Source organism: Peromyscus californicus, unplaced genomic scaffold (genome assembly GCF_007827085.1).
Source record: "Peromyscus californicus insignis strain IS unplaced genomic scaffold, ASM782708v3 Scaffold_15__1_contigs__length_86483966, whole genome shotgun sequence".
NCBI classification, from domain to species: domain Eukaryota; kingdom Metazoa; phylum Chordata; class Mammalia; order Rodentia; family Cricetidae; genus Peromyscus; species Peromyscus californicus.
Window position 1 is genome coordinate 50203028 of NW_026294447.1, and position 24779 is coordinate 50227806.

The 24779-nt window shown below is 41.3% G+C and overlaps 1 protein-coding gene across 1 annotated transcript in view; it reads right to left on the minus strand.

Moving 5' to 3' along the window:
- Positions 1-16211: 16211 nt before the first annotated feature.
- The window catches only part of LOC128110625 (cation channel sperm-associated auxiliary subunit beta-like), a 195021-nt gene continuing 186453 nt past the window's right edge, over positions 16212-24779 (minus strand). Inside the window, exons 23-26 of the mRNA XM_052738258.1 lie at positions 20643-20778; positions 17355-17455; positions 16715-16789; positions 16212-16430 (exon numbers count right to left, since the gene is read on the minus strand). Coding sequence (XP_052594218.1) covers positions 16212-16430; positions 16715-16789; positions 17355-17455; positions 20643-20778 — 531 coding nt within the window. The remainder of the gene's footprint in view (positions 16431-16714; positions 16790-17354; positions 17456-20642; positions 20779-24779) is intronic.

The window sequence follows — 24779 nt, forward strand, 5'->3', positions numbered from 1 at the left end:
GTATGACAAGAACTTTAAGTCCTTGAAGAAAAAAAAACTGAAGAAGATATCAGAAAATGGAAAGATCTCCCATGCTTATGGATGGGTAGAACCAACATAATAAAAATGGCAATCTTATCAAAACAATCTACAGATTCAATGCAATCCCCATCAAAATCCCAACAGAATTCTTCATAGACTTCAAAAGAACAATACTCAACTTCATGTGGAAAAACAAAAAACCTAGGATAGTTAAAACAATCTTTTACAATAAAGCACATTCTTGAGGCATCACCATCCCTGACTTCAAGCTCTACTATAGAGTTATAGTAATAAAAACAGCTTGGTATTGGCTTAAAAACCAACATCTGGACCAATGGAATCAAGTTGAAGACCCTGACATTAATCCATATGCCTACTAACACCTGAATTTTGACAAAGAAGCCAAAACTGTACAACGGAAAAAAAGGAAGCATCTTCAACAAATGATGCTGGCATAACTGGATGTCAACATGTAGAAGACTGCAAATAGATCCATAGCTATTGCCATGCACAAAACTCAAGTCCAAGTGGATAAAAGACCTCAACATAAATCCAACAACACTGAACCTGATAGAAGAGAAATTAGGAACTAGCCTAGAATATTGACACAGAAAACCACTTCCTAAATATAACAGCAGTAGCACAGACACTGGGATCGATGATTAATAAATGGGACCTACTGAAATTGAAAAGTTTTATAAGGCAAAGGACACTGTCAATAAGACCAATTGGCAGCCTATATAATGGGAAAAGATCTTCACCAACCCCACATCTGACAGAGGGCTCATCTCCAAAATATATGAAGAACTCAAGAAATTAGACATCAAAATACCAAACAATCCACTTAAAAATGGGGTATAAAATTAAAACAGAGAAGTCTCAACAGAAGAACCTCAAATGGCCAAAAGACATTTAAGGAATTGTTCAACATCATTAGTCATCAGGGAAATTCAAATCAAAATGACCCTGAGATACCATCTTACACCTGTCAGAATGGCTAAGATAAAAAACACTGCAGACAAATTATGTTGGAGAGGATATGGAGCAAGCTCTTCCACTTTTGGTGGGAGTACAAACATGTACATGTACAGCCACTTTGGAAATCAGTATAGTGACTTCTCAGAAAATTGGAAATCAATCTACCTGAAGACCCAGTGATACCACTCTTGGGTATATACCCAAGGGATGATCAATCATACAACAAAGACACTTGCTCAACTACATTCATAGCAGCATTATTCATAATAACCAGAACCTGGAAGCAACCTAGAGCTCCTCAACCAAAGAATGGATAAAGAAAATGTGGTACATAAATACAATGGAGTATTACTCAGCTGTGAAAAACAATGATATCATGAAATTTGCAGGCAAATGGATGGAACTAGAAAATATCCTGAGTGAGGTAACCCAGACTCAGAAAGACAAACATGGTATGTACTCACTCATAAGCAGATATGGATGTAAAGCAAAGGATAACCAGACTACAACACATAGCTCCAGAGAAGCTAGGAAACAAGGAGGACCCTAAGAGGGATGTATGGATGACCTTGGAAAGAGGAAACAGATGAGATCTCCATGAGTAAACTGGGGATGGGGTTGGAAATAGAGGAGAACGGAAGAGGGATGAGAGCATGAAGCAATGTGATGGTCGACCTGGAGGAGGCATGGAGTGGGAGAGCAATGAAAGAGATATCTTGATAGAGGGAAACATTATGGGGTAAGGGAGAAACCTGGTGCTAGGTAAATTCCCAGGAATCCACAAGGATGACCCCAGATTAGAATACTAGCAATAGTAGAGAGGATGTCTGAACTGACCTATCCCAGTAATCAGATTGGTGAATACCCTGTCATAACAGAGCCTTCATCCAGTAACTGATGGAAGCAGATGCAGAGATCCACAGCTAAACACCAGGCCAAGCTCCAGGAGACCAGTCAAAGAGAGTGAAGAGGGATTATATGAGCAAGGTAGGGGCAGAGTCAGATCTGATAGGGAAATCTACAGAGAGAGCTGAACCATGCTCGAAGGAACTCATGAACTTTAGACCAACAGCTATGGAACCTGTATGGGACTGGTCTAGGACCTCTGTATGTGGGAGACAGTTGTGTAGCTTTGTCTGTCTGAGGGGCTCCTGGCAGTGGGATCAGGATCTAACCCTGGCACATGTGCTGGCTTTCTGGAGCCCATTACCTATGGACTGGTGCCTTGCTCAACCTTGATGCAGGGATGAGAGGATTGGTCCTGCCTCAACTGAACATAACAGGTTTTGCTGAGTAAAGAAGATGTAAGGGGGTTGGGTCAGGGGAGGTGGCCAGACGAGGGAGCAGGAGAAGGGACAAAAAGTAGATCTAGGGCTGGTATGTAAAATGAATAAAATTTTTTTTAATAAAAAAAAGATATGTAAAAATGACAAAAAAATAACAGAGCTACATGCTACTTAATATTGATTCCTAGAATCGCGGTGGTGAGCATGGCTCCCAGAGCTGGTGGTAAATGTACCTCTGCTATACTCGAAGGCCGAGGACTTAGCAGTTTAAAACAGTGGTCAGAAAAGAATTGCAGATACACAATAAAACAGAAGGAAAAAAAATCCTCTAAATGGGTCACAGTCTGTTTAAAATATGCCTAGTCTTGAGAGAGAAAAGAGAAGATACAGTCATAAAAAAGAGAGTTACAATTTTAAAGTAATAGTGAAGTCCTTAAAAAAGGAACAAAGTACTCAGATTGGTGACTACCCTAATTATCATCATAGAACCTACATCCAGTGACTGATGGAAGCAGATGCAGAGACCTTCAGCCAAGAACTTGGCTGTGCTCCTGGAGTTTAGTTGAAGAGAGAGAGAGCATGGACCATATGAACAAAGGGGGGTCAAGATCATGATGGGAAAAACCACAGAGATAGTTGACTGGAGCTAGTGAGAGCTCACAGACTCTGGACTGACAGCTGGGAAGCCTGCATGGAACAGAACTCGGCCCTCTGAATGTGAGTGACAGTTGTGTGGCTTGATCTGTTTGTGGGGCTGCAGGCAATGGGACTAGGACCTATCTCGGGTACACCAACTGGAAGTTTAGAGCCCATTCCCTATGGTGAGATGTCTTACTCAGTCTTGATGCAGGGGTGAGGGGCTTAGTTTTGTCAACTTGGTATGCTAGCTGGTATTGACTACCCAAGGGAAGCCTTGCCCCCATGAGGAGTGAATGGAGGGTGTAATGGGGGGAGGTGGTGGTGGGTAATGGGAGAAGGGAAGGTAGGGGGAATAGTGGTTGGTATGTAAAATGAAATAAAATAAAATAAGTCACATAAAGATGGAAAATACACAGAGAGTTTTGATACTATATATTATTGTCTTTGGGATTTTTAATTGCAGAGAGATGCTGCAATCTTCCAGGGGAGCAAGATAAATTAGAACACAGATAAAATCACAAGACACATGGCGATACATAGATTAATAAAAATGGGTTAATTTAAGATGTAATAGCTAGCTAACAATAAGCCTGAGCCACATACCAAATAGTTTATAATTAATATTAAGCCTCTGAATGATTCTTTTATAAGGTGCTTCAGGTCCAGGCGGGACACAGAAAAGCTTCTGGTTACAGCTTTTCTTAGACATGGAGGCAAATTCCATTGACATTTTCTTCTATCCTTAACTCCAGAACCACGTGGCCAATGCTACCAAGTTCTGCGGCTTACTGGGGCTGGAACATGGCCCACTTGTTCAATTACATCATCACCAGCTTTCAATGGTTTCTTTCACTGCCTAAGCTTGGCTGTCCTGGAACTCGATCTGTAGACCAGGCTGGCCTCCAACTTGGAGATCTGTTTGCCTCTGTCTCCAGAGCACTGGGATTAAAAGCATGCACCACCACAGCCTGCTCTAAATTTTTCTTTAGTTCCTTTTCACAAGTTGGAATTTAGCTGGGTGGGATCTTGCCCTGATGTCACCACTCCCTTTATTCCATTTCTTAATCCGTTTATGTTTTTGAACACAGGACTTAGCTCCATTCCACTTCTTGATACTCCTTTTCTCCTTAGCTTTTACATTTCATAATTTACCCTGCTCAGCTTGCTCTTCTTTATTATAAATCTTCATTAGAGTTATCACTAATGACTATAAAACAGAGTCTATGCTAGGCTGTTTTGAGATTTCCTCTGACAATGGAATTAATGCAAATCTCTTCACTTGAGCCTCAGGTAGACTCTTTGGACAAGGGTAAAAAGCAGCCACTTTCTTCACCAAAATATCACAAGAACGATCTGTTATCATTCAGGCATTTACAATGGCCTACTCTCAGGGACCTAGCAGGACATGTTATCAGCAGCAGCCAAGATGTGACACTGTAGCTACTGCAGCCACTGAGTAAAGCACTCTCCCTATGTGCATGCACTATATCCCCTTACAAAAGGCAAGCCCTTCTTGCCCCCCTGTCTCTTTCCTTCTGCTCTAGCTCAGAGGTTGCCTTTGCATCTTCCCCCAATAAATCTCCCAAGTGAACTCTGTTGCATGTTGTGACTTTGTGATGTCTCTTGGCTCCAACCTGTCAAGGTTGCCTTCCACCACTAAACTATTACATTGGTGCTGTGACTCTGGCAGGCCCTTTTAAAGGGTGCACATGTTATATAGCCGACAGTGCAAAGGCATCTGGCGATAGGTGATGATGTAACTAGTCCTCCTTCTACTTTGACCTATGTGTGTTTCACTGACTTTCATTGGGATTGCTTACAGGAGCATGGGTGAAGGGCTAGAGTATAGGCACTTTAACAGTGTCAACACCACACACTACTGAAGAAAATTTCTCTTTCTTCCCCAGAAAGCATTATACTGTCTACTAGCTCTATGGTACCCTCTCCCTCCATGACAGGGTCTTTATGGAACCAATCTTTTGCAGGTCTTGTAGCCACAGCTGTTATGAGTTCAAGTACAGTGGTTTTGTCATCCCTGAAAGATCACATTCTATAACCCTCCACCCACTCCTGTAGTTTTTAATTTTTTTCTGCCGTCTTTATGATGTTGCATGAACCTCAAAGAAGGTTGTACAGGTTTCATTTATGACTGAGCATTCATTAGTCACTTATTCTTATCATTTTGACCAATTGTGAATCTCTTCAGTTACCAAGGCCCACTGTAAAAAAAGCTTTCTTTGACTGAATGTGACTGCAGCACTAATCTATGAAGCTATAGCCATAAACAAACATTCAGAAGAGAATCTGAGAAGCATACCATAATTATTTAGCAACACAGCATTAGGAGTTTCCCTGCTAGACCCCATTGTCCTTTTTATCCTCAGGATTTGGACCAGGTTTACAGTACCGGACATGAACTCCAGCTACAAAGCAGAGAAAAGGGAATGCAATGCTCAGCTGCCCCTCCTCCATGCCCCTCCCCTGCCTTTTATTCAATCTGGGACTCTAACCCATGGTTTGGTAATACCACAGGGTTTCCTTTTTCTGTTAATGCTCCTTGAAAGAGCCATCATAAGCACTCTCAAAGGTATGCCTGATTGATTCCATAATAGGTATTTATGAGTGCATGGGCACATTTGTGTGCATTCATTCTCCTCCTCTACCACTCTACACCTTTCCTGCCAAGCAGGATCTCTCACTGAACTCAGCACTAGTTTTCTCAGCCTCTTCCTCTTGCCTCCCAGCTGTAAATGGCCTTGGAAGGACTAGGGTATACATAGGGAGTTAAAGTTGACTGAGGATAAGACTCTAGTACCAATTCTACATCTGTCCAGGAAAACTCATGAAACAGATGCAATTCAAATAAAATTCCCAATGACAATTTTCTCAGGGACACCTGCTGTTCATAGCAGCATTATTCGTAATAGCCAGAACCTGTAAACAACCTAGATGCCCCTCAACTGAAGAATGGATAAAGAAAATGTGGTACATATATACAATGGAGTAGTACTCAGCAGAGAAAAACAATGAAATTTGCAGGCAAATGGATGGAACTAGAAAATGTCATCCTAAATGAGATAACCCAGTCTCAGAAAGATAAACATGGTATGTACTCACTCATAAGTGGATACTAGATGTAAAGCAAAGGATAACCAGACTGCAACCCACAGCTCCAGGAAGGCTAGCTAGTAAGGAGGACCCTAGGAAGGACACATAGATCACCCAGCGAAGGAGAAATAGATGAGATCAACATGAACAAACTGCGAGTGTTGGGGGGTAATGGAGGGCAAGGGATGGGGGATGAGAACATAGGGGAACAGGAGATTCAAGCTGGAGCAGGGACAGAGTGGGAGAGCAAGGAAAGAGGTGCCATGATAAATGAAGACATCATGGGAATAGGGAGAAACAGAGTGCTAGGGAGGTTCCCAGGAATCCCCAAAGATGACCCCACCATAGACTACTGGAAATAGTCAAGAGGGTGCCTGAACTGGCCTACTCTAGTGATCAGATGGCCGAATACCCTAAGTGTCATCATAGAGCCCTCATCCAGTGACTGATGGAAGCAGATGCAGAGATCCACGGTTGGGTGTCAGGCCGAACTCCAGGAGTCCAATCAATGAGAGAGAGGAGGGATTCTATGAGCAAGGGACATCGAGACCCTGATGGGAAAAATTACTGAGACAACTATCCAAACTAGTGGAAATGCATGTACTGTGGACCAATAGCTGAGGAGCCCCTATGGTACTGGACTAGGCCCTCTGGATAGGCGAGACAGTTGTTCAGCTTAAACTGTATAGGGGGCCCCCAGACAGTGGGATCAGAACTGGTCCCTAGTGCATGACCCGTTTTGGAGCATAGTGCCTATGGTGAAACACTTTGTGCAGCCTTGGTGCAGGGAGGAAGAGCTTGGACTTACCTCAACTGAATGCAGCAGGCTCTGCTGACTCCCCATTGGAGATCTTGCCTTGGAGGAGGTGGGAATGGGGTATGAGTAGGGAGGGAAGGCTGGGGGACAGGAGGAGGGAAGACAGGGGAATCTGTGATTGGTATGTAAAATGAGTAGAAAATTTCTTAATAATAATAAATAGGAAAGAAAAAGAAAAAGAAAAAACCTTAAAACTTTGTATGCAAATGATATAGTATGGAAAGACAGGAAAAATCTTGGAGACAGGAGAAGAGAGAGGAGTCCCTCACCGAGACATCTAGTTGAGCCTTCCACTAACAAAGAAGCATGGATTTTGACACAATAAACAACTGTTTAAGGCCTTTCTCCCTTCCTATCTGTAAACCTGAATTTTTCCAGGAATTGTACCAGAAACCCCATTAGTAGGGAAAGAACATGTATGAAACTCCTTGTGACTTCTGCTTTTACCTTATCCCATTATAAATCTGTCCAAGGTACCTATATATCTCTCCTATGTTTTTAGTTATTAAAAGAGAGAAAGAAAAAAAGATTCCTTAGCAATCTTTTGAGCTAAAACCCAAAAGCCACCATAATTTTACATATATATATATATATATATATATATATATATATATATATATATATATATATTTGGTTTTTTGAGACAGGGTTTCTCTGTGTAGCTTTGCGCCTTTTTCCTGGATCTTGCTCTGTAGACCAGGCTGGCCTCGAACTCACAAAGATCCACCTGCCTCTGCCTCCCGAGTGCTGGGATTAAAGGCGTGCGCCACAACCGCCCGGCTTCAATTTTACATATATTTTATATATCATACTTTCCCTTGAGGAAATCATGTCCATACTAGGATGTCTTACTTTCATGACTCTCCCTTAGAGATGCCCATATCCATGCTTTTTGGTGTCATCTTCTTGAGTGATATTTTTCTTAATATCTTTAATATAAATCTTTATCTCCACTTCATCATGCTGGCTAGGCCTGAAATTCTTTTCTGTGTTGAAACTACAAATACCTGCTTAAGCTGTGTTGAGGTCCCTAAACATTAGGGAACTCCTCAGGTTGCTGAGGGTTACAGTATAGAACTGTTGACAGAAATAGAAACTATTTCAAATGGCTAAAGCAATCTTGAACACAAAGGGCAAAACTAGAGGCAACACTAATGAAAACAGGGGATGCTGGTGTACAGACACACTTCCTGATGGAAGAGGGCAGGGATCCTAGAAATAAATTCTTTCAATGAGATGTGGTTTTGACAAAGGTGCCAAGAATACACAAAGGAGTAATGTCCCTCTATTCTATAAACAGTGCAGAGAAAACTAGACCCTCACACACAGAAGAACAAAAGGTGATCCTCATATCATTCTATATGACATCAACACAAGGTGATTAAATACTTAAATGTGTCATCTGAAAGTATAAAACCAGTAAAAGGTGAAAATCTCTTGAGAAATACTTTTTTAGATGAGGCAAAAAAAGCAAAACTATACCATTGAGATTAGTCACAGACTCTCTAGCTTATATTCATTTCAGCAATGCAATAAAGTTCTCTCCCCAACCCCGTCCTTGTCAGCATTCTTATTCTTGATGATAGCCATTCCAACTGAGGTGAGATGGAATTCCAATATAATTTCCTGATAACTAAGGTTGTTGAATATTTTCATGTATTAATTGGCCATTTGTACTTTCCCCCCACTTTTAGATTTTCATTTAAAAAAATGTGTGTGTGTGTGTGTGTGTGTGTGTGTGTGTGTGTGTGTGTGTGTGTGGCTTCCTCAGACTCTTGGATCTGCAGGGGCCACAATCAAGCAGGAGCTGCCTGCCCAACCCGGGCCTGAATGAGTGATGGACACAATGCAGCTAAGCAGGGGCAGGGTATTCTAATCTTTGCCCACAGAGGAACTCCAGCCAAGTGCCCACCCCACGCCATGCTGCCAGGGTGGACAGAGTGCAGCCAAACACACCAACCAGGAGCCTACCTGGTGCCATATGATCTCATGATGAGGAAGCATACCCAGCCCAGCGTCATGGTGACCTTAGTGAGTCAGGGAGACCTACACCAGGCCTGGGGCTGCCCACCCTAGACTCTGATGGGAAAATATGAGCCCACCCAGCCAGATGGACACTATCAGAGTGAACAGAGCTATGGTAGGTATGGGCAGAGGAGACAGAGAGTGAGCGCGAGGGAGAGGGGGTGGGGGAGAGACAAAGAGAGAGAGAGAAAGAGAGGGAGAGAAAGGAGAGAATATGGTTCATATCTGAAGATACAAGAGAGGGAGGGAGTGGGCTGAGATGGTGATGGAGCTGATCCCTTGACCACCAGCAACACACAGAAACAGGAAAGTGAGCCCTGTACCTTGTCTGGGCAGCACAGCAGATGACCTTGTTGATGAGAGCACAGGTGAGCCAACCCTGAGAATGTGAGCATGGTAGATCTAGCCCCAACCCTTATCTGCCACATAGTGGCATGGGCTGGGAAGAGATGCCCCACCCCCATCAAAGCCTGGAGGAGGTGAGAGAGCTGCCCTGTGATCATAAGAGCGGGAGAGCTGTCCCTAACACCCACCAGGTGCAACCCTTGGGAGAACAGGCCCTGTACCTCACCAGGGCAGCACAATAGAGCCAATCCTATTAGTGAAGATGTGAGTAAGCTAGGCCTGAAGATGTGAGCATGGGAGAGCTGTCCCCATTTTCCATCTGGTGGACCAACCATACAGCCTCTCAGGGCCCAGACCCAGGATTATGACTTGGCCTGCCCCAACATTCACTCTATCTATGATCTGTTGGAGCACGGGAAGGGATCCGACCTACAGACCCAAAGTTGCAGGATTTCCACAACACAGGGGGGCAGCAGGATGTTCAGGAAGAGTTCTAGTGGGGGCTCAGCATCAAACCTGTAGTGGATACCAGGGGCCTCGACCCAGACCAATGACTCTTTGCAATGAATATTTGCGAGCAGAGATGTATGGGCAAAGGGGTATATGGTGTGAATTGTTGGGTCTCACTGCAGCTTCCCATGATGAGATTTTTAATTTCTTCCCCTCTTGTATTTTTCTCATTTTATTTTCTTCCTTTTTTCTCTTGAATTTTGTTTTATTTGAGTGGGGTGCAGGGGTTGAGGGCAGGTGAGAAGGGAAAGGGAATGAATGGGATTAAGATACATGATAAAGACACATTTTTAAAAATTAAAAAAGAGTGTGTGTGTGTGTGTCTGTGTGTCTGTGTGTGTGTATGTATAGTCAATACTAGATAGTTTCCCTCCTAGGAGACTTTAAGAGGCCATTCCATGAAACTGAGAAATTAAGTCTAAATTTGTTTGCCTCCTGAGTGCTAGGATTAAATGTTTGACAGTGTGCTCAGGGAAAATGTTCATATTTTTTAAAAACAGAGCTACCAGATTTCATCAGGAACCTTGTCTTAGGTTTTTATTGCTGTGAAGAGACATCATGACCATGGCAAGTCTTATAAAGGAAACATTTAATTGAGGGTGGCTCGCTTATAGTTTCAGAGGTTCAGTCCATTATGATCATGAAGGGGAACATGGCAGTGTGCAGGCAGACATGGTGCTGGAGCTGAGAGTCCTACATCTTGACTCAGAGGCAATAGGAAGTCAACACACTGGGTGCTATCCTGAGTATATGAAACCTCAAAGCCTGCCCCCATAGTGATACAATTCCAACAGAAAGTGTAGCTCAGATTAAAGGTGTGTCCTCCAGCCTCAAGGTCTGGATTAAAAGGTGTGTGTCATTCAGCCTCCTCTAACAAGACCACACTTGCTTCAACAAGGCCACATCTCCTAATAATGCCATTCCCTATGAGCTTATAGGGGCCAAACACACTCAAACTACCACATACTTCTTAAGTGTAGGTTCTAGGAACCAAACTCAGGTCTTCTGCAAGAGCAGCAGGAAGAATTGACTGCTGAGCTATATCTCCAGCTCTCTAATGATCCCTTTTAATATATCTGGTTTGTAATGTAATATGTGTTAAGTTTCTGGAATTTGATTATCTTTGAATTCTAGCATGCACTACTAGATTCATATGTTGTATTGCTGTGTTTTATTTAGTATTTGGAATTCTCATTTATTTTCAAAAGTGAAAAGTGCCTGTCAAATTTTGTTGAGACAAAGTCTGACCTGGAATTTACTACATACCCCAAGATGGCTTTGAACTCATGGTGATCTCTGGCCTCAACATCTCAATTGCTGAGATTATGGGTATGCATTATCACACTGGCTCAATTTTGTTGTTAAAGCTTAAATAGCCTTACAAAAAGATTCAGGGGAAGGTTTCTACAACTTATTACATTTATTTATTTATTGTGTATGGACTCTCTGTGCTACTGCACTCATGTGGAAGTCAGTGGACAACTTGCAGGCATCAGTTCACCCCCTCCACCATGTGAGGCCCAGAGATCAGGTCATCCAGATTGGTGGCAGGCACTTTTTCCCATTGAGCCATCCTTCTGTGCCCTGATTTGTTGTCTATAGGTTGCTTTTCATGTCATTATTTGCCATGTTGTGTTACTTTTTAATCACTGTAACAAATATTTGAAAAGAGAAAATGTTTATTTTGGGTCAGTGTTTTAGCAGCTTCAGCCCATGACTTGGAAGAACCATTGCTTTTAGATCTCTGGTAGTAGAGGTGATGGATGGCAATGGTAGGGAGGAGTATGTGATGGAGCCACCCATTTACTCTACGTCCAGGTAAAATGAAGAAAGGACCAATATTCCACAATAATTTCTTAGTTTAAAATTTATTTGTATAAGTGTTTTGCATGCATGTATGTATTTGCATCATATGCAAGCCTGGTGCCCATGGAGATCAAAAGAGGTCATCAAATCCCTTGGAACTGGACAGTTGTGAGCCACCATGTGGGTGCTGGCAATGGAACCTAGGTCCTGTGAAAAAGCAACAAGTGCTTTTAACCACTGAGCCATGTTTCCAGCTTCAAAACTCCCATTTTAAGGGCATATGCTCCAAGACCTAAGAACATCCTGCTAGGCACCATCCCTCAAACTACTTCCTCTTTCTCCTCTTCCTCCTCCTCCTTCTGGGCCGCCTCCTCCTACTTTTCTTTTCTTTTTTTGATATGGGATCTCACTGTGTAGCCCAGGCTTGCCCAGAACTCTTAGAAGTCCACCTGTCTTTGCCTTCTAAGTACTGGGATTAAAGGCATCCTACCACACCCAGCATTCAAAGGTATTTTTTTCATTTAGTTCCCAACATTACCAGCCTTTAACAAATAGGTTTTTGGGGAAGAGTGGAATTCAGGATCCACACTATAGACTCATGTTTTTATTTTTCTGCTGAAGTATATGTTCAAATAATTATCCTTTTAAAAACAAGATTTTTTTTAGTTTCTTATTATTGATATTTGAGAATCGTTAAAAAATATGCTAGGTATATGTCTTAGTTAAGGTTTCTATTACTGTGAAGAGACATCATGACCACAGTAACTCTTATAAAGGATACATTTAATCGGGGTGGCTTGCTTACAACTCAGAGGTTCAGTCCACTGTCATCGTGATTGGACATGATGGCATGTAGGCAGACAGGCTATGGAGAATAGCTGAGAGTTCTACATCTTGCAGGCAACAAGAAGTGTTCTGTCTAACATGGGCATGGCTTGATCATATATGAACCCTCAAAGTCTGCCTCCACAGTGACACATTTCCTCCAACACGGCAACACTCACTCTCCAACAAAGCCACACCTCCTAACAGTACCACTCCCTTTAGGGGCCATTTTTTTTCAAACCACCACAATCTACTCCCAGGACCCCAAGGCTTGTAGCCATACCATAGTGTAAAAATGCATTCAGTTCAGCTTCAAAAGTCCCCATAGTCATCTATAACAGTCTCATACTTGTTTTAAAGTCCAAAGTCTCTTCTGAGACTCATGGCAATCTAACTGTAATCCCCCTCTAAAATCAAAATAAAAAAGCAGATCTCATACTTCCAACATATAATGGCACAGGATATACATTACCATTCCAAAACATAGAGAAGGGAGCATGAGGAAATACTGGACCAAAGTAAGGCTGAAAACCAGCTGGGCACCTGCAAACTCTGCATTTCCATGTCTGATGTCAAAACACTTGACTGCAGCACATTTCTTTTTTTGGGGCTGGTTCCAATCCCTGTTAGCAGCTTTTCTTGGCAGGTATCCCACAACTCTTCCATCTCTAACATCTTGGGGTCTCCATGGTAATCCAGGCTTCAACTTCACAGCTTCAAAAAATGGCCTATCTAGGCCTCAATTCAGGGACACTCCTGATACATGCCAAACCTCATCAGCTTTTCTCGGCTGCAGAGGCAAATTCTATAACCAGTTTCTTCTTTCCTTAACTCTAAAGCCAGAACCATGTGGCCATAGCTGTCAAGTTCTGCTGCTTGCTGGGGCTGGAAGATGACCCCCTCTTTCAATTATAGTTCACCAGATTTCTATTTTTGATTGTTTCCTTTACTGCCTAAGCTTGGCTATCTTTGAACTTGCTCTCTAGATCAGGCTCGCCTCACACTCAGAGATCTGCCAGCCTCTGCCTTCCCAGTGATGGGATCAAAGGTGTGCAACACCACACCTGGCTCTAAGCTTCTTTAATTCCTTCCACAAGTTGGAAACTTAGCTGGGTAGGATCTTGCTCTGAGCTTACCACTCCCATTATTCCATTTCTTAATCTGTTTATCTCCTTGAACACAGGATTTAGCTTTATTCCACTTCCTGATGCCCCTTTTCTCAATCTGTACATTTTGTATTTTCATTTGCTCAGCTTGCTCTTTTTCATTATAAATCCTCATCAGAATTAACATTAATGACCACACGACAGAGTCTATACTAGGCTGTTTTGAGATTTCTTCTGTCAACAGAATTAATCTAAAACTTTTCACTTTAGTCTCAGGCAGACTTTTCGAACAAGGGCAAAAAGTAGCCAAACTCTTCACCAAAATATCACCAGAACAATCTGTAGGCAACATACTAAAATTCTTCTCCTTTGAAACCACTTGGGTGAGCTCCCGACAACTCAAATAATTCTTAGCATCACTCTCTTCCATGCTCCTACTAATATGGCCCATTAAGCAGTGCTTAAAGCATTCCACTGCTTTCCTAACTCAAAGTATCAAAGTCCAAATTCTTCCAAACAAAACTATAGTTAGGCCTATCCTAGAAATACTCCAGTCGCTGGTACCAACTTTTCCCTTAGTTAGGGTTTCTATTGCTGTGAAGAGATACCATGACCACAGCAACTGTTATAAAGGGAACATGTAATTGGGGTAGCTCATTTACAGTTCAGAGGTTCAGTCCATTATCATCATGCTGGGACATGGTGGCATTCTGGCAGATATGGTGGAGAAGTTGCTAAGAGTCCTACATCTTGCAGGCAACAGGAAGTATTTTATCTCACTGGGCATGGCATGAGCATATATAAGCCCTCAAAGCCCACCTCCACAGTGACCCACTTCCTCCAACAAGGCCACACCTACTCCAACATAGCCACACTTCCTAATAGTGCCATTCCTTTTGGAGGCCATTTTCTTTCAAACCACCAAATATAAATTCTCTGTCAAATACCTGATTACAAAAACTGTGTCAGCATGTATTGGCAGGAGAGAGGAGAGTAGTGATGGTATTAGATTCTGAGAGTGTTCAATGACAGGTAGAGAATATATAAAATAAGAAAAACTAGGTCGGGGAAAAGTTTAAAAAATAACAACGAAACTTTTTTTTTTTTTTTTTTTTTTTTAGTTTTGAGACAGGGGCTTATTGTATAGTCCACTTCCTGCTTTAGCCTGTTGAGTGCTGGGATTCCAGGTGTTATGTCACCATACAGGTAAGGGAAAATTAAATAAACTTACTATGAAGGATTCTGGGAAGATCTCAAAACATGGTATGCATCCAGTAGCAGGATGGTTCTACGTGACTATCCAATGCAAATGAGCATGTTAGCAAAAATGATAAAGAACACACCATAGTTAAGACCAAATGGGTCTATTCAATTACTTAGTGATGATTTGGATTGTGTTTTGAAGGTTACTCACAGGCCTCTAGTTGATAAACTGGTTTCCAGCTGCTGGCATTGTTTTGGGAGCAGAGGAAATGTTTGGACACAGTGCACAGATGGTGCACACAGTATCAGGTTATAGATAGACCACACTTGTGGTTAACTTTCTGTTACACATCTGTTGATAGGACCAGCTGCTTTATTCTCCAGCCAACATGGAGAGGAGCTCATGTCACTACCATGTTTTCCCTAACATGCTTGACTACTCTAGGGAACTGTGAGCCCCAGGAAGTTTTTCTTCCTTTCGTTTGTTAATGTCAAGTATCTGGTCACAGTGATGAGAAAACATAGCTGAGGCAAGCAGTGAGGTGTGCTTAGAATAGAGAAGAATCAGATGGTTGTGAGCTACCACATGGGTGCTGAAATTCAACCCACACCCTCTACAAGGGCAACAAGTGCTCTAAGCCACTGAGCCATCATTCCAGCAACAAGACTCCTTAAGCTTTTCTTCCTACTAAGTGCCCATGACACTTGGGACTCTGAGATCTCTTCTCATTCATGGTAATCTTATTTTTCTTAGTAAGAGGTGATTATAAAACAAGGGAATGCTCCTGACCTTAAACTTTACAGTCCCTGAGGGGATGGCCATTTCTGAGTAGTTCACCCTGTTCCTCCTCCATGCCCAAATGAACCCATAGCACTGTCCTCCCTCACAAACCTCTGCCATGTGTGCCAAGTCTGATACCTGGGTGTAGCCATCACTTCCTGGATCCTGTGGACAAGTTCACCAGAAGCACACGGAAGCATATCCTTTGGAGTTCTGTATGCTGCATGTTTGAAACCAACACCCGGCTCAACCACTATATTCTTCGAGTACTCCATCATGGAGTCATCGTCCCCTCTTATTAGGTCCCACAAACCGTTTGGCCTTCCTAAAGAAACTGAAATGACTTCTTCTTTTTTATTTCCTTCAAGGCTCTGAAAACATATCCACTGATTAGTCTCTCCATGTCTGACTCCCACGGTGTAATGGTACCCTCATTGTACCACTATTCTATCTAGAACCTGACCCTACAAAATGAACTCTGGACCATATGAGCTGAATAATGCAGAAAACCCATTCCACAGAAAATTGGTTATCATTTTATATTTTCCAAAACCATCTAAAAAAATAAAACAAAACCACGCAAGTGCTAAAGTAATTTTCTATGTATTAAAAATAAGAAAATGGAAATTGGAACTACTGACTAACAGCAACTAGAATTATAATAGTATAATAACACTATAGCATTGTGCCTAATGTGCATTTTTAAAATATAAATATATTGTATGGACATGTTTAATAGAACTAGGAAATAAATATAATTATCATTTGTTCGCTATCCAGACTTTCCCTTCTGAGCTGATACTTATAGTTGATGGGTTTGCAGTATTTCTTCTAACATATCTCTGGAATGCTCTCAATGGGTGGATGTTACGCAGTCGGAATATAAATGATACAAAAATTAATCCCCCTAGCACTACGGATGTTGCAACAGCAATTAGTGTATGTCCTGGAAAAGGCAACGGTACTTCATCGACATAAATCTGAAAAGAGAAAGCAAAGTGGTTACATTTTCTGGATACGGTAATGTAAAATACTGGTCATTGTGATACCACAATAAACCACACAGAAGAATTCCACCCAGAATTCTGTGGACATTCAGCATCCTCTACCACCCACACTCTCATTCTTGGCTACAGTTTGACCAAGCCGTACTTGGCACACAAATTCTACTCATGTTTTCATCCTTATCCATAACTTGGATTGACAAGTGCTGTGTCATTTTCTCAGTCATCATCTCATTCCATACTTTATGCATTTACTGTACCTGAAATTCTTCTTCTAAGTTACAAAAGCTGACCCCAGGGACCACAGACACCTTGAAGTGAAACAGTTCAGAGCCCTGTGGAACAAACACAGATGGTCATTATCAACATGTGTGTTCCTTTAAACAAAAATATCAATGGGAGCCACATTCATAGATGTCATTTATAAGAACTGCCAAGGATTCTGACATGAACATCACGTGTAAAATGAAGAGGTATTAAAACAGGAACTCAATGATGCAGTTTTATTTTCATATTGAAAGTAAAATGTAAAACAATTTGGCTTTCATGAACACTTTGAGCTAGCCTTCATATCTGTGGTTTTAGCATACCTCTGCATTTTCACACTTACCTATGCTTTATGTATTCCTGTGACCCCAACTTTTGGAAACAACTTTTCTGCTTCCCTTTAGCCAATTGATCTGACCTATCTCTTAGAAAATAGTCAATTAATGTTCTGTTCAGCATTCAGATTCCTTTAGAAATAAGACAACCAGGGAATAAAGAAAAAAGAAACATTTTTTTTATATATCTAAAGCTGCTATTCCCACCAATCACCAATATCTGAATGTTAAGTCTTACTTTAGCATAATGTTTAACTCTAAACTCTACATGGTAAAAATGAAAATGCTGTCAACTCACCCTTATACTTATGTTGAGACCTAAAGGATTATACACTGAAGTGTTAAGCAGTGGCTCTAAGTAATCCTTCATTTTCTTAATGTTTTCTGGCATATTGTGCTCTGAAATATATGAAATACATTTAAAGCACACTTACATTTTCATATGTTACCTAAAAGTTGTTATAGATAGTAAGGAACAATGAAATTTTCTATTGTGTAATATGGTGATATTTTATTTGGGCTGAAATGTGATTTTATTTGTATGTTAAATAATAAAGTTGTCTGGGGGGCAGAGCTAATAGCAATCATTTAGCAGAAGTCTGGCAGTGGTAGCACACGCCCTTAATCTGATCACATGGCAGGCAGAGTCTGTGTATTCAAGAACACAGCCTGTTTGGTGACATACGCCTTTAATCCAAGTACCAACCATAGAGACCTGGAGGTCTGTATAGACAGGCAGTGAAGAAGTCATGTGGTTGGGTTTAGAACCAATGAGAAGGTAGAACAGAAAGTCAATAAAAAATATAGACACACAGGAAGTTGCTCTCTTTTCTCATGGGAAGGACAGCAGCAACTGGTAAGCTTAAGGCTATTTGCTAGTGCTCTGATCTCTTGGGCTTTTAACTCTTAATTTGGCTCTGTGTTTCTTATTTAATAAGACTGTTTAGTATTACATTTACAGTGTCACATTGAAAAGGTAACTCAAATTCTTAATTTTGGCTGACTTTGTAAGTACCTTTAGAGTTGCGTTTTACTAAAGAATACTTTAATATAGGCTTAAGCAGAAGAGCTAAGAGAGAAAAAGAGACACTCAAAAGAAAGCAAACTGTATACCCCAGAGCATGGATATGTACATCTCAAAGAGTTACAGAAAATAAGACACACCCAAGTGTGGGTATGGGCTCAAGGGAGAATTTCCTATTTTCATTTATAAAAAGTATCTGGTACTTAGAGGCTAGAGAGATGGTTGAGTGGTTAAGAGCATGGGCTGCTCTTGTAGAGGACCTGGGTTTGATTCCCAGCAGCCATGTTGCAACTCACAATCATCTGTGACTCCAGTTCTAGATGGCCTCTTCTGGCCTCTGAGTGTACCAGGGATGCAAGTGATGTACAGACATGTAGCAAAAACACCCATATATAGAAAAAAATAATAAATTTTCTGGTACTGGGGATTGAACCCCAGTGCCTTGTTCACACTAGACAAGCACTCTACCACCAAACTACATCCTTACTTCTCTTCAGGGAGATTAGACTGACTGCCTCCCATTGCTCCAGTGCCTTCCTCAAAAAAGGAGAGTGCCTGACTACATAGCTGCATCCTGAGTTCCTTCTAGTCTCTGACTCATGAGAAACTAATCCTGACATGTCATGATTTGTGTTTTTCATAGTGGTAGGCAAATGATTTTCCTAAGATGGCGGTGAAGTTGCACCATAGGATTGCTTAAGGGTTCTCCAGGAGAAGTAAGCAGCTCTTCACACCTACTTTGTCATTCTTTCTAAACAAGTGAACCGATGTAGGTGTTATAAATCCTCGTGGTATAATGTTGAGAGGAGTCAACGTGAATAACTGAAGCCCTGACTGTCTCCTTAGCTAATTTCCATTGGGAATATTCTCACCATGACTAACTTAATAGTTTCAGAGTCAGTTTGTAAAATGCTTCCAAATTTAAAAGTCAATGCTCCAAACCTGGTAAGAGCCACCAGGATACCACAGAAACTGTAAATATTAATCATGGAATATGGGAGCTTTACTTTCTTTCCTGGAGTTTTCACTTCAAGAAGGTATTAAATTTGCAGACAAACTTTTCTGAAGAGAATGGAGAAAGAGTGGATGGTGGAGGAAGAGGGGATCATGTGAGGAGCGACTGAGAGGAGAGGAGGGATAGGAAACTGTAATGAGGCTGGGGAAAAGAGAAAAAGAATAAAAATGAAATCTATCAGAGTAAGACTCACTGACTACCAAATGTCTGCAAACTCAGTGATACAGTGATAACTAATCAAAACTCCAATTAACTTAATCTACCCACTTCACCAGATCTATCTGCCACCTCCCTGTCTTACTGTGGGACAACAATGGGGATTGAACCTAAGGCTGCCAACATTCTAGGCAAGCATTCTACCACTGAGCTACAGGCCCAGCCCTTACATATCTGTCTGTCTGTGTGTCTGTGTGCCTGTCTATCTATCTGTCTGTCTATCTATCTATCTATCTATCTATCTATCTATCTATCTATCTATCTATCTATCTATCACCTGAAAATATTCACACATGAATAAGCACAAAATATATAACTAATTGTATTTTGAGGTAAAAAGAATTTAAGTAAATGTCCTTTTGTGTTGTAAAATATGTCTGTCTCTTTTCAGCTCTTTACCATAAAAAGCCAAACTTTCTTTCTTTTCTTTCCTCTTTTTGGGACACTGTCTCATGTAGCCCAGGTTGGTCCCATCTCACTATAAAACGGAAACTGTCCTTGAATGCCTGCCTTTACCTACCAGGTACTGGGATTACCACTGCATAGTACCGCATTCAGCTAAAAACCATAGTCACCAAACTTCCCTTAAATAATTCGAAACATCCTACAGGATATCTGACAATACCTAAAACATTTAGATAACTGTTGTAGTGAATAATAAAGACACTCAACTGGTACACAGCACAAACTTAATCATTGTTGCTACTAATCCACAACAGGACTTTCAGATTCATTTTGTGCTACAAATTATTTGTTAGATATTTATTTTTTAAATTTATTTGATTTTTTTTATGTGCATTGGTCTGAAGGTTTCAGATCCCCTGGAACTGGTGTTACAGACAGTTGTGAGCTGCCATGTGGGTGTTGGGAATTGAACCCAGGTCCTCTGGAAGCACAGCCAGTGCTCTTAACCACTGAGCCATCTCTCCCGTCCCAGAGATTTATTTGTAATTATGTTTGTATGTGGGTATGTACAGGACCCTGCAGACACTAGGCATAGGGTGCCCTGGAGCTGGAGTTACAGTTATGTGATCTGCTTGACATGGGTCCTCTGAAAGAGCATTATACTCTTTTAAACACTGAGTAATCTCTTCAGTCCTGCAGTTCAAATAAAAAAATCTGCCCTTATACCACTGAATCCAGGATACTGGAAGTGATGAGAACATAAAAGGAAATGACAGAAGTAAATGTCAACATGCCAATGATTCAAATCCTTTTCTACAAAACTCCTGGCTATTTTTCCTGTGAACAGGCTTTGCAATCCAGTCATTTAAAAATGAACTAATGATATAATGACTTGTGAGATAAGCATAGGCGACAGAAAACCATACTTAGTTGCCAGTTTTGCCTCATATTCACTTCAGTCATGGTAACCAAATATGGAGGTTCCACGGCGAATTTTTCATTTTCAGTGAAAATTTCCAAAGTAACTGGGTATTGTGTGACTGGAAACTTGAAACGATGAACCTAAAAACAAATTCCATGAATGCATATGAGTCGGGAGAACTCAATACTATTATTCCTCATCAAGAAATGAATGACATTTTCAAGGAATCTTGGCTATTCTAAGAGGAGTGTTTCTTAGAGTCTCTGTCTTTCGGGCATGAAAACAGTCTACCACAACACAATCCATACATTCCAAGGCAGCAAACATGGTAATGAGAGTCACAACTTTTAGAAACAATGTTTATAAAGTTTACTAACTTTATAAAAAATGATAGGTGTAATTATGGAATTTTCCTAATGTGTATATATGTATATATATTTATTATGGAATAAATAAAGTCATTATACTTTAGGTGTTTTTTTTTTTTCACTCCTCTTCAGGTCCCCTTCTTCTCTCCAGACAGACTTCTCTTCTGCTTTTTCTTTATTTTTCCAGACAGGGTTTGTCTGTGTAGCCTTGGCTGTCCTGGAACTCATTCTGTAGACCAGACTGGCCTCAAACTCACAGATATCCACCTCTCTCTGCCTCTAGAGCGCTAGGATTAAAGGTGTGTGCCACCACCACCTGACTTCTCCTCTGCTTTTAGGTCACATAAATTCTCTTAAACACCCCATTTAAGATCTCTTCCTCCTCTTGTGTGGTCTCTTTTCTACTTTCTATTCCCCCAATATAAATTTAAGTGTGGAGTCTTTGTATGAGGAAAAACATAGCACTTCTCTTCTAAGCGGGACTTACCTTACTTAACATAATGATTTCCAGTACTAGCCATCTTCCTGCAAATGTCATGATTTAATGTTTCTTTATAACTGAAAAATACACTTGTACAACATTGTAGCTGGAAGGTTTCTCCGGTCCTGCCTGGTCTGCGGTTCTATAGTCACTTATAAAGTAATTACTCAGAGGCTTAATATTAATTAATTACTAGCTAGGTCTTATATCTTAAATTAACCCATTTCTACTAATCTATATTTTGCCATGTGTTCTGTGGCTTTACTGGTCTGCTGGCATCTTGCTCCTTGGGTGGCTGGCTAGCATGTCCCCATTCCATCTTTGTCTTCCTGTCTCTCTCCTTGGATTTCCCACCTGCCTCTAAGCTGCCTTGCCATAGGCCAAAACAGCTTTATTTATTAGCCAATAGGAGGAACACATATTCAAAGCATTCAGAAAGACATCCCATAGTACAACATATTGTTTATCCATGTGTCAATGTTTTCATTTCTTAGTTATTTTGAGTATTGCAGTAATAGACATGTATGTGCATGCATCTCTGGTGGTATAATGACTAAGTTCTTTGGGTATCTATCCAGGTGTGGTACATTTGGATCACACGATTCCTAACAATTACATTAAGTTAAATTAATTGATTACTATTGTTATTATTAATTGTGTGTGTATGCATGTGTGTGCAAGTGCCCAAGTGCTCAAGTGTCACAGAGTGCATGTGAAGGTCAGAGGGTAACTTGGAGAAGTAAATCTTTCTTTCTACCAGGTGGATCCCATAGACTGAACTCAGCTTGTCAGCCATGGTGACAAACACAACAGATGCCCCTGTCCACTGAGCTACCTCATCAGTACTGATTTTAATATAAACTGAGATGAGGCATTATGGTCTCTTCATCGCTGCTCTTTATGCTTAAGATGCCTGTGGCTATTCAAGAGTGTTTGAGCTTACCTATGGATTTTTGGATTGTTTCCTACTTCTGTAAAGAACGTCACTGGATTCTGATGGGGATTACATTGAATTTGTAGACTGCTTTGGGTAAGAGCCATTTCACAACATGAATTACATCAGTTCATGAGCATGGGAGACACTTCCATCTTCTGGTGTCTTCTTCAGTTTCAGTCTTCATTGTCTTATAAGTTTTTAATTAAGAGCTGTTTTATTTTTTAGGTTAAGTTTCCTTCCTTCCTTCCTTCCTTCCTTCCTTCCTTCCTTCCTTCCTTCCTTCCTTCTTTCCTTCTTTCCTTCCTTCCTTTTTCCCTCCCTCCCTTCCTCCTTCCATCCCTCCCCCTTTCTTGTTTCTTCAGATACTATAAATAGGACTTTTTTCTTATTATTGGTATAATAAGCCAGAACTGCAATGTGAAAGCTTATCTCAAACAAAACAAAACATCTTTGTGTGTTCATATGTACATGTGTTTGTGTATTTGTGACCTTGTGTGCAGGTGTCTCTGTGTGGATGGCAGGAGTTAATGTCTAGTGTTATCCACAAACACTGCCCATATTATTTTTGGAGGAAGGGTCTCTGATTGAACCTGGGCCTCAGTGATTTGGTTAGTCTAGCTGGCCAGCAAGGCTCTGGGATCCTCCTGCGTCTGTCTTGCCAGGTGAGTGCCCTCATGCCTAGGATTTTTTTAAATGGGTGCTTGCAAGGAAAAGTTTATTGACTTAGCCACCTTCTAGACCATCCCCCATTATATTCATTTATTTGAGATAGGGTCTCACTATGTAGTTCTAGATGGCCTGGGACTTGTTACATAGACCACACTGGCCTCAGACTCTCAGAAATATGCCTGCCTCCACCTCCCAAGTACAGAGATTAAAGGCATGTACCAAGAACCCAAGACTTTGTACATGTTAAACAGGCACTCTACCATTGAGCTAAATCTCAGTCTTCCTCACCCTCTTTAAAGATGCATACAGTCTTATATAGACAAGGCTAGTCTTGAACTTGCTATGTAGCCAAGGCTGGCCTTGAACTCTTGATCCTCCTGTTTCCATTTCCCTAGAGCTGAGTATACAGGCATCAGTCACCAATGACTGGATTTGATCAGCTGTCACTTGAAGGTTCAATTTCCAATACTACTTTTAGATGAGACTTCTGTCCCCTCCCTCCCTGCCACGAAGCCATAGTTGGAATTGCATGTGACTTGGCTTCTTTACATTGTGTCTCTCACTCATCTTTTTCTTGGTAGTTTTCAGGTGTGCTTTGTGAATTTTTAGAACTTTTTTTGTTTTTCTCTTTGTCTAGTATTTAGTCTTAGTCTAGTATTTCTCTTGCTGACTCTTCCCCTTCACTAGGCCACACAGAGGTATTTTCTAGTCTGTCATCTCATGTAGAAATCCCCCAAAAAACTTTTTTCGAAGGGAGATCTTTTAAGACAGGGTCTTGCAATGTAGTCTAGGCTGGACTGTAGCTCACTAGGTAGCCTTTGCAGGCCTCGAACTCATAGCAATCTCCCTTCTCAGATTCCCAGGTGCTGAGACTACAGGTGTGTGCCATCAAATATGTTGAAACTCACAACTTTTGTTTTCCTTTTTCTCAGTGATTATTATGAAGAAACTTGAACTATTTTGGCTAAATCGTATCCTATGCGGCCCTCAATCAATGGAGTCTTTCCTGTCTCTTTTATACCTTACCCCATGTCTCTGCTTGTCACACTCTCTCACACATACTTGGTAACTCAGGCTCTGGATTCAGCATTCAAACCCAGCTTTGGTGCCTGTTAACAGTATGGTTTACCTGAAGAATGTATAAGGAAAATGTAGTACATTTACACAATGGAGTATTACTCAGATGTAAAAAAAACAATGTCCTGACCCATCTCTGCCCCAGTTGCCAGCCAGCAGGGAAAACTCCTGTGGCCAGGCCCTCCACCAAAACCCCCCAGTGGACCCTTGGAGCTACAAGACCTACACCCTACCCCAACACCCATCTGCCTGCTACCTAGTAACTTCTTGAGATAAGGAATCCACCAGCTCTCATTGTACCAAGAGGTGAGTGACTCTTCTCTTACCCAAAGATTCCTGCCTCTAGGACCCAGGCCCTGGGACACAGCCAGTCCCTAGGAATCCCCAACCATCTCTGCCTGAGTTGTCAGCCAGCAAGGAAGATTCCTTCAGGCAGACTTCCCCACCAAAATCCCCCATTGAACCAAGCAATCTACCAGACCCATGCCCTACCTCAATACCCATCCCCCTGAGACACCAGTGGCTTATTGAGACACAGAATCTACCAGTTCTCATTGAACCAAGAGAGGCTTCCTCAGACACAGATCCACCAGCTCTGACTGGACCAAG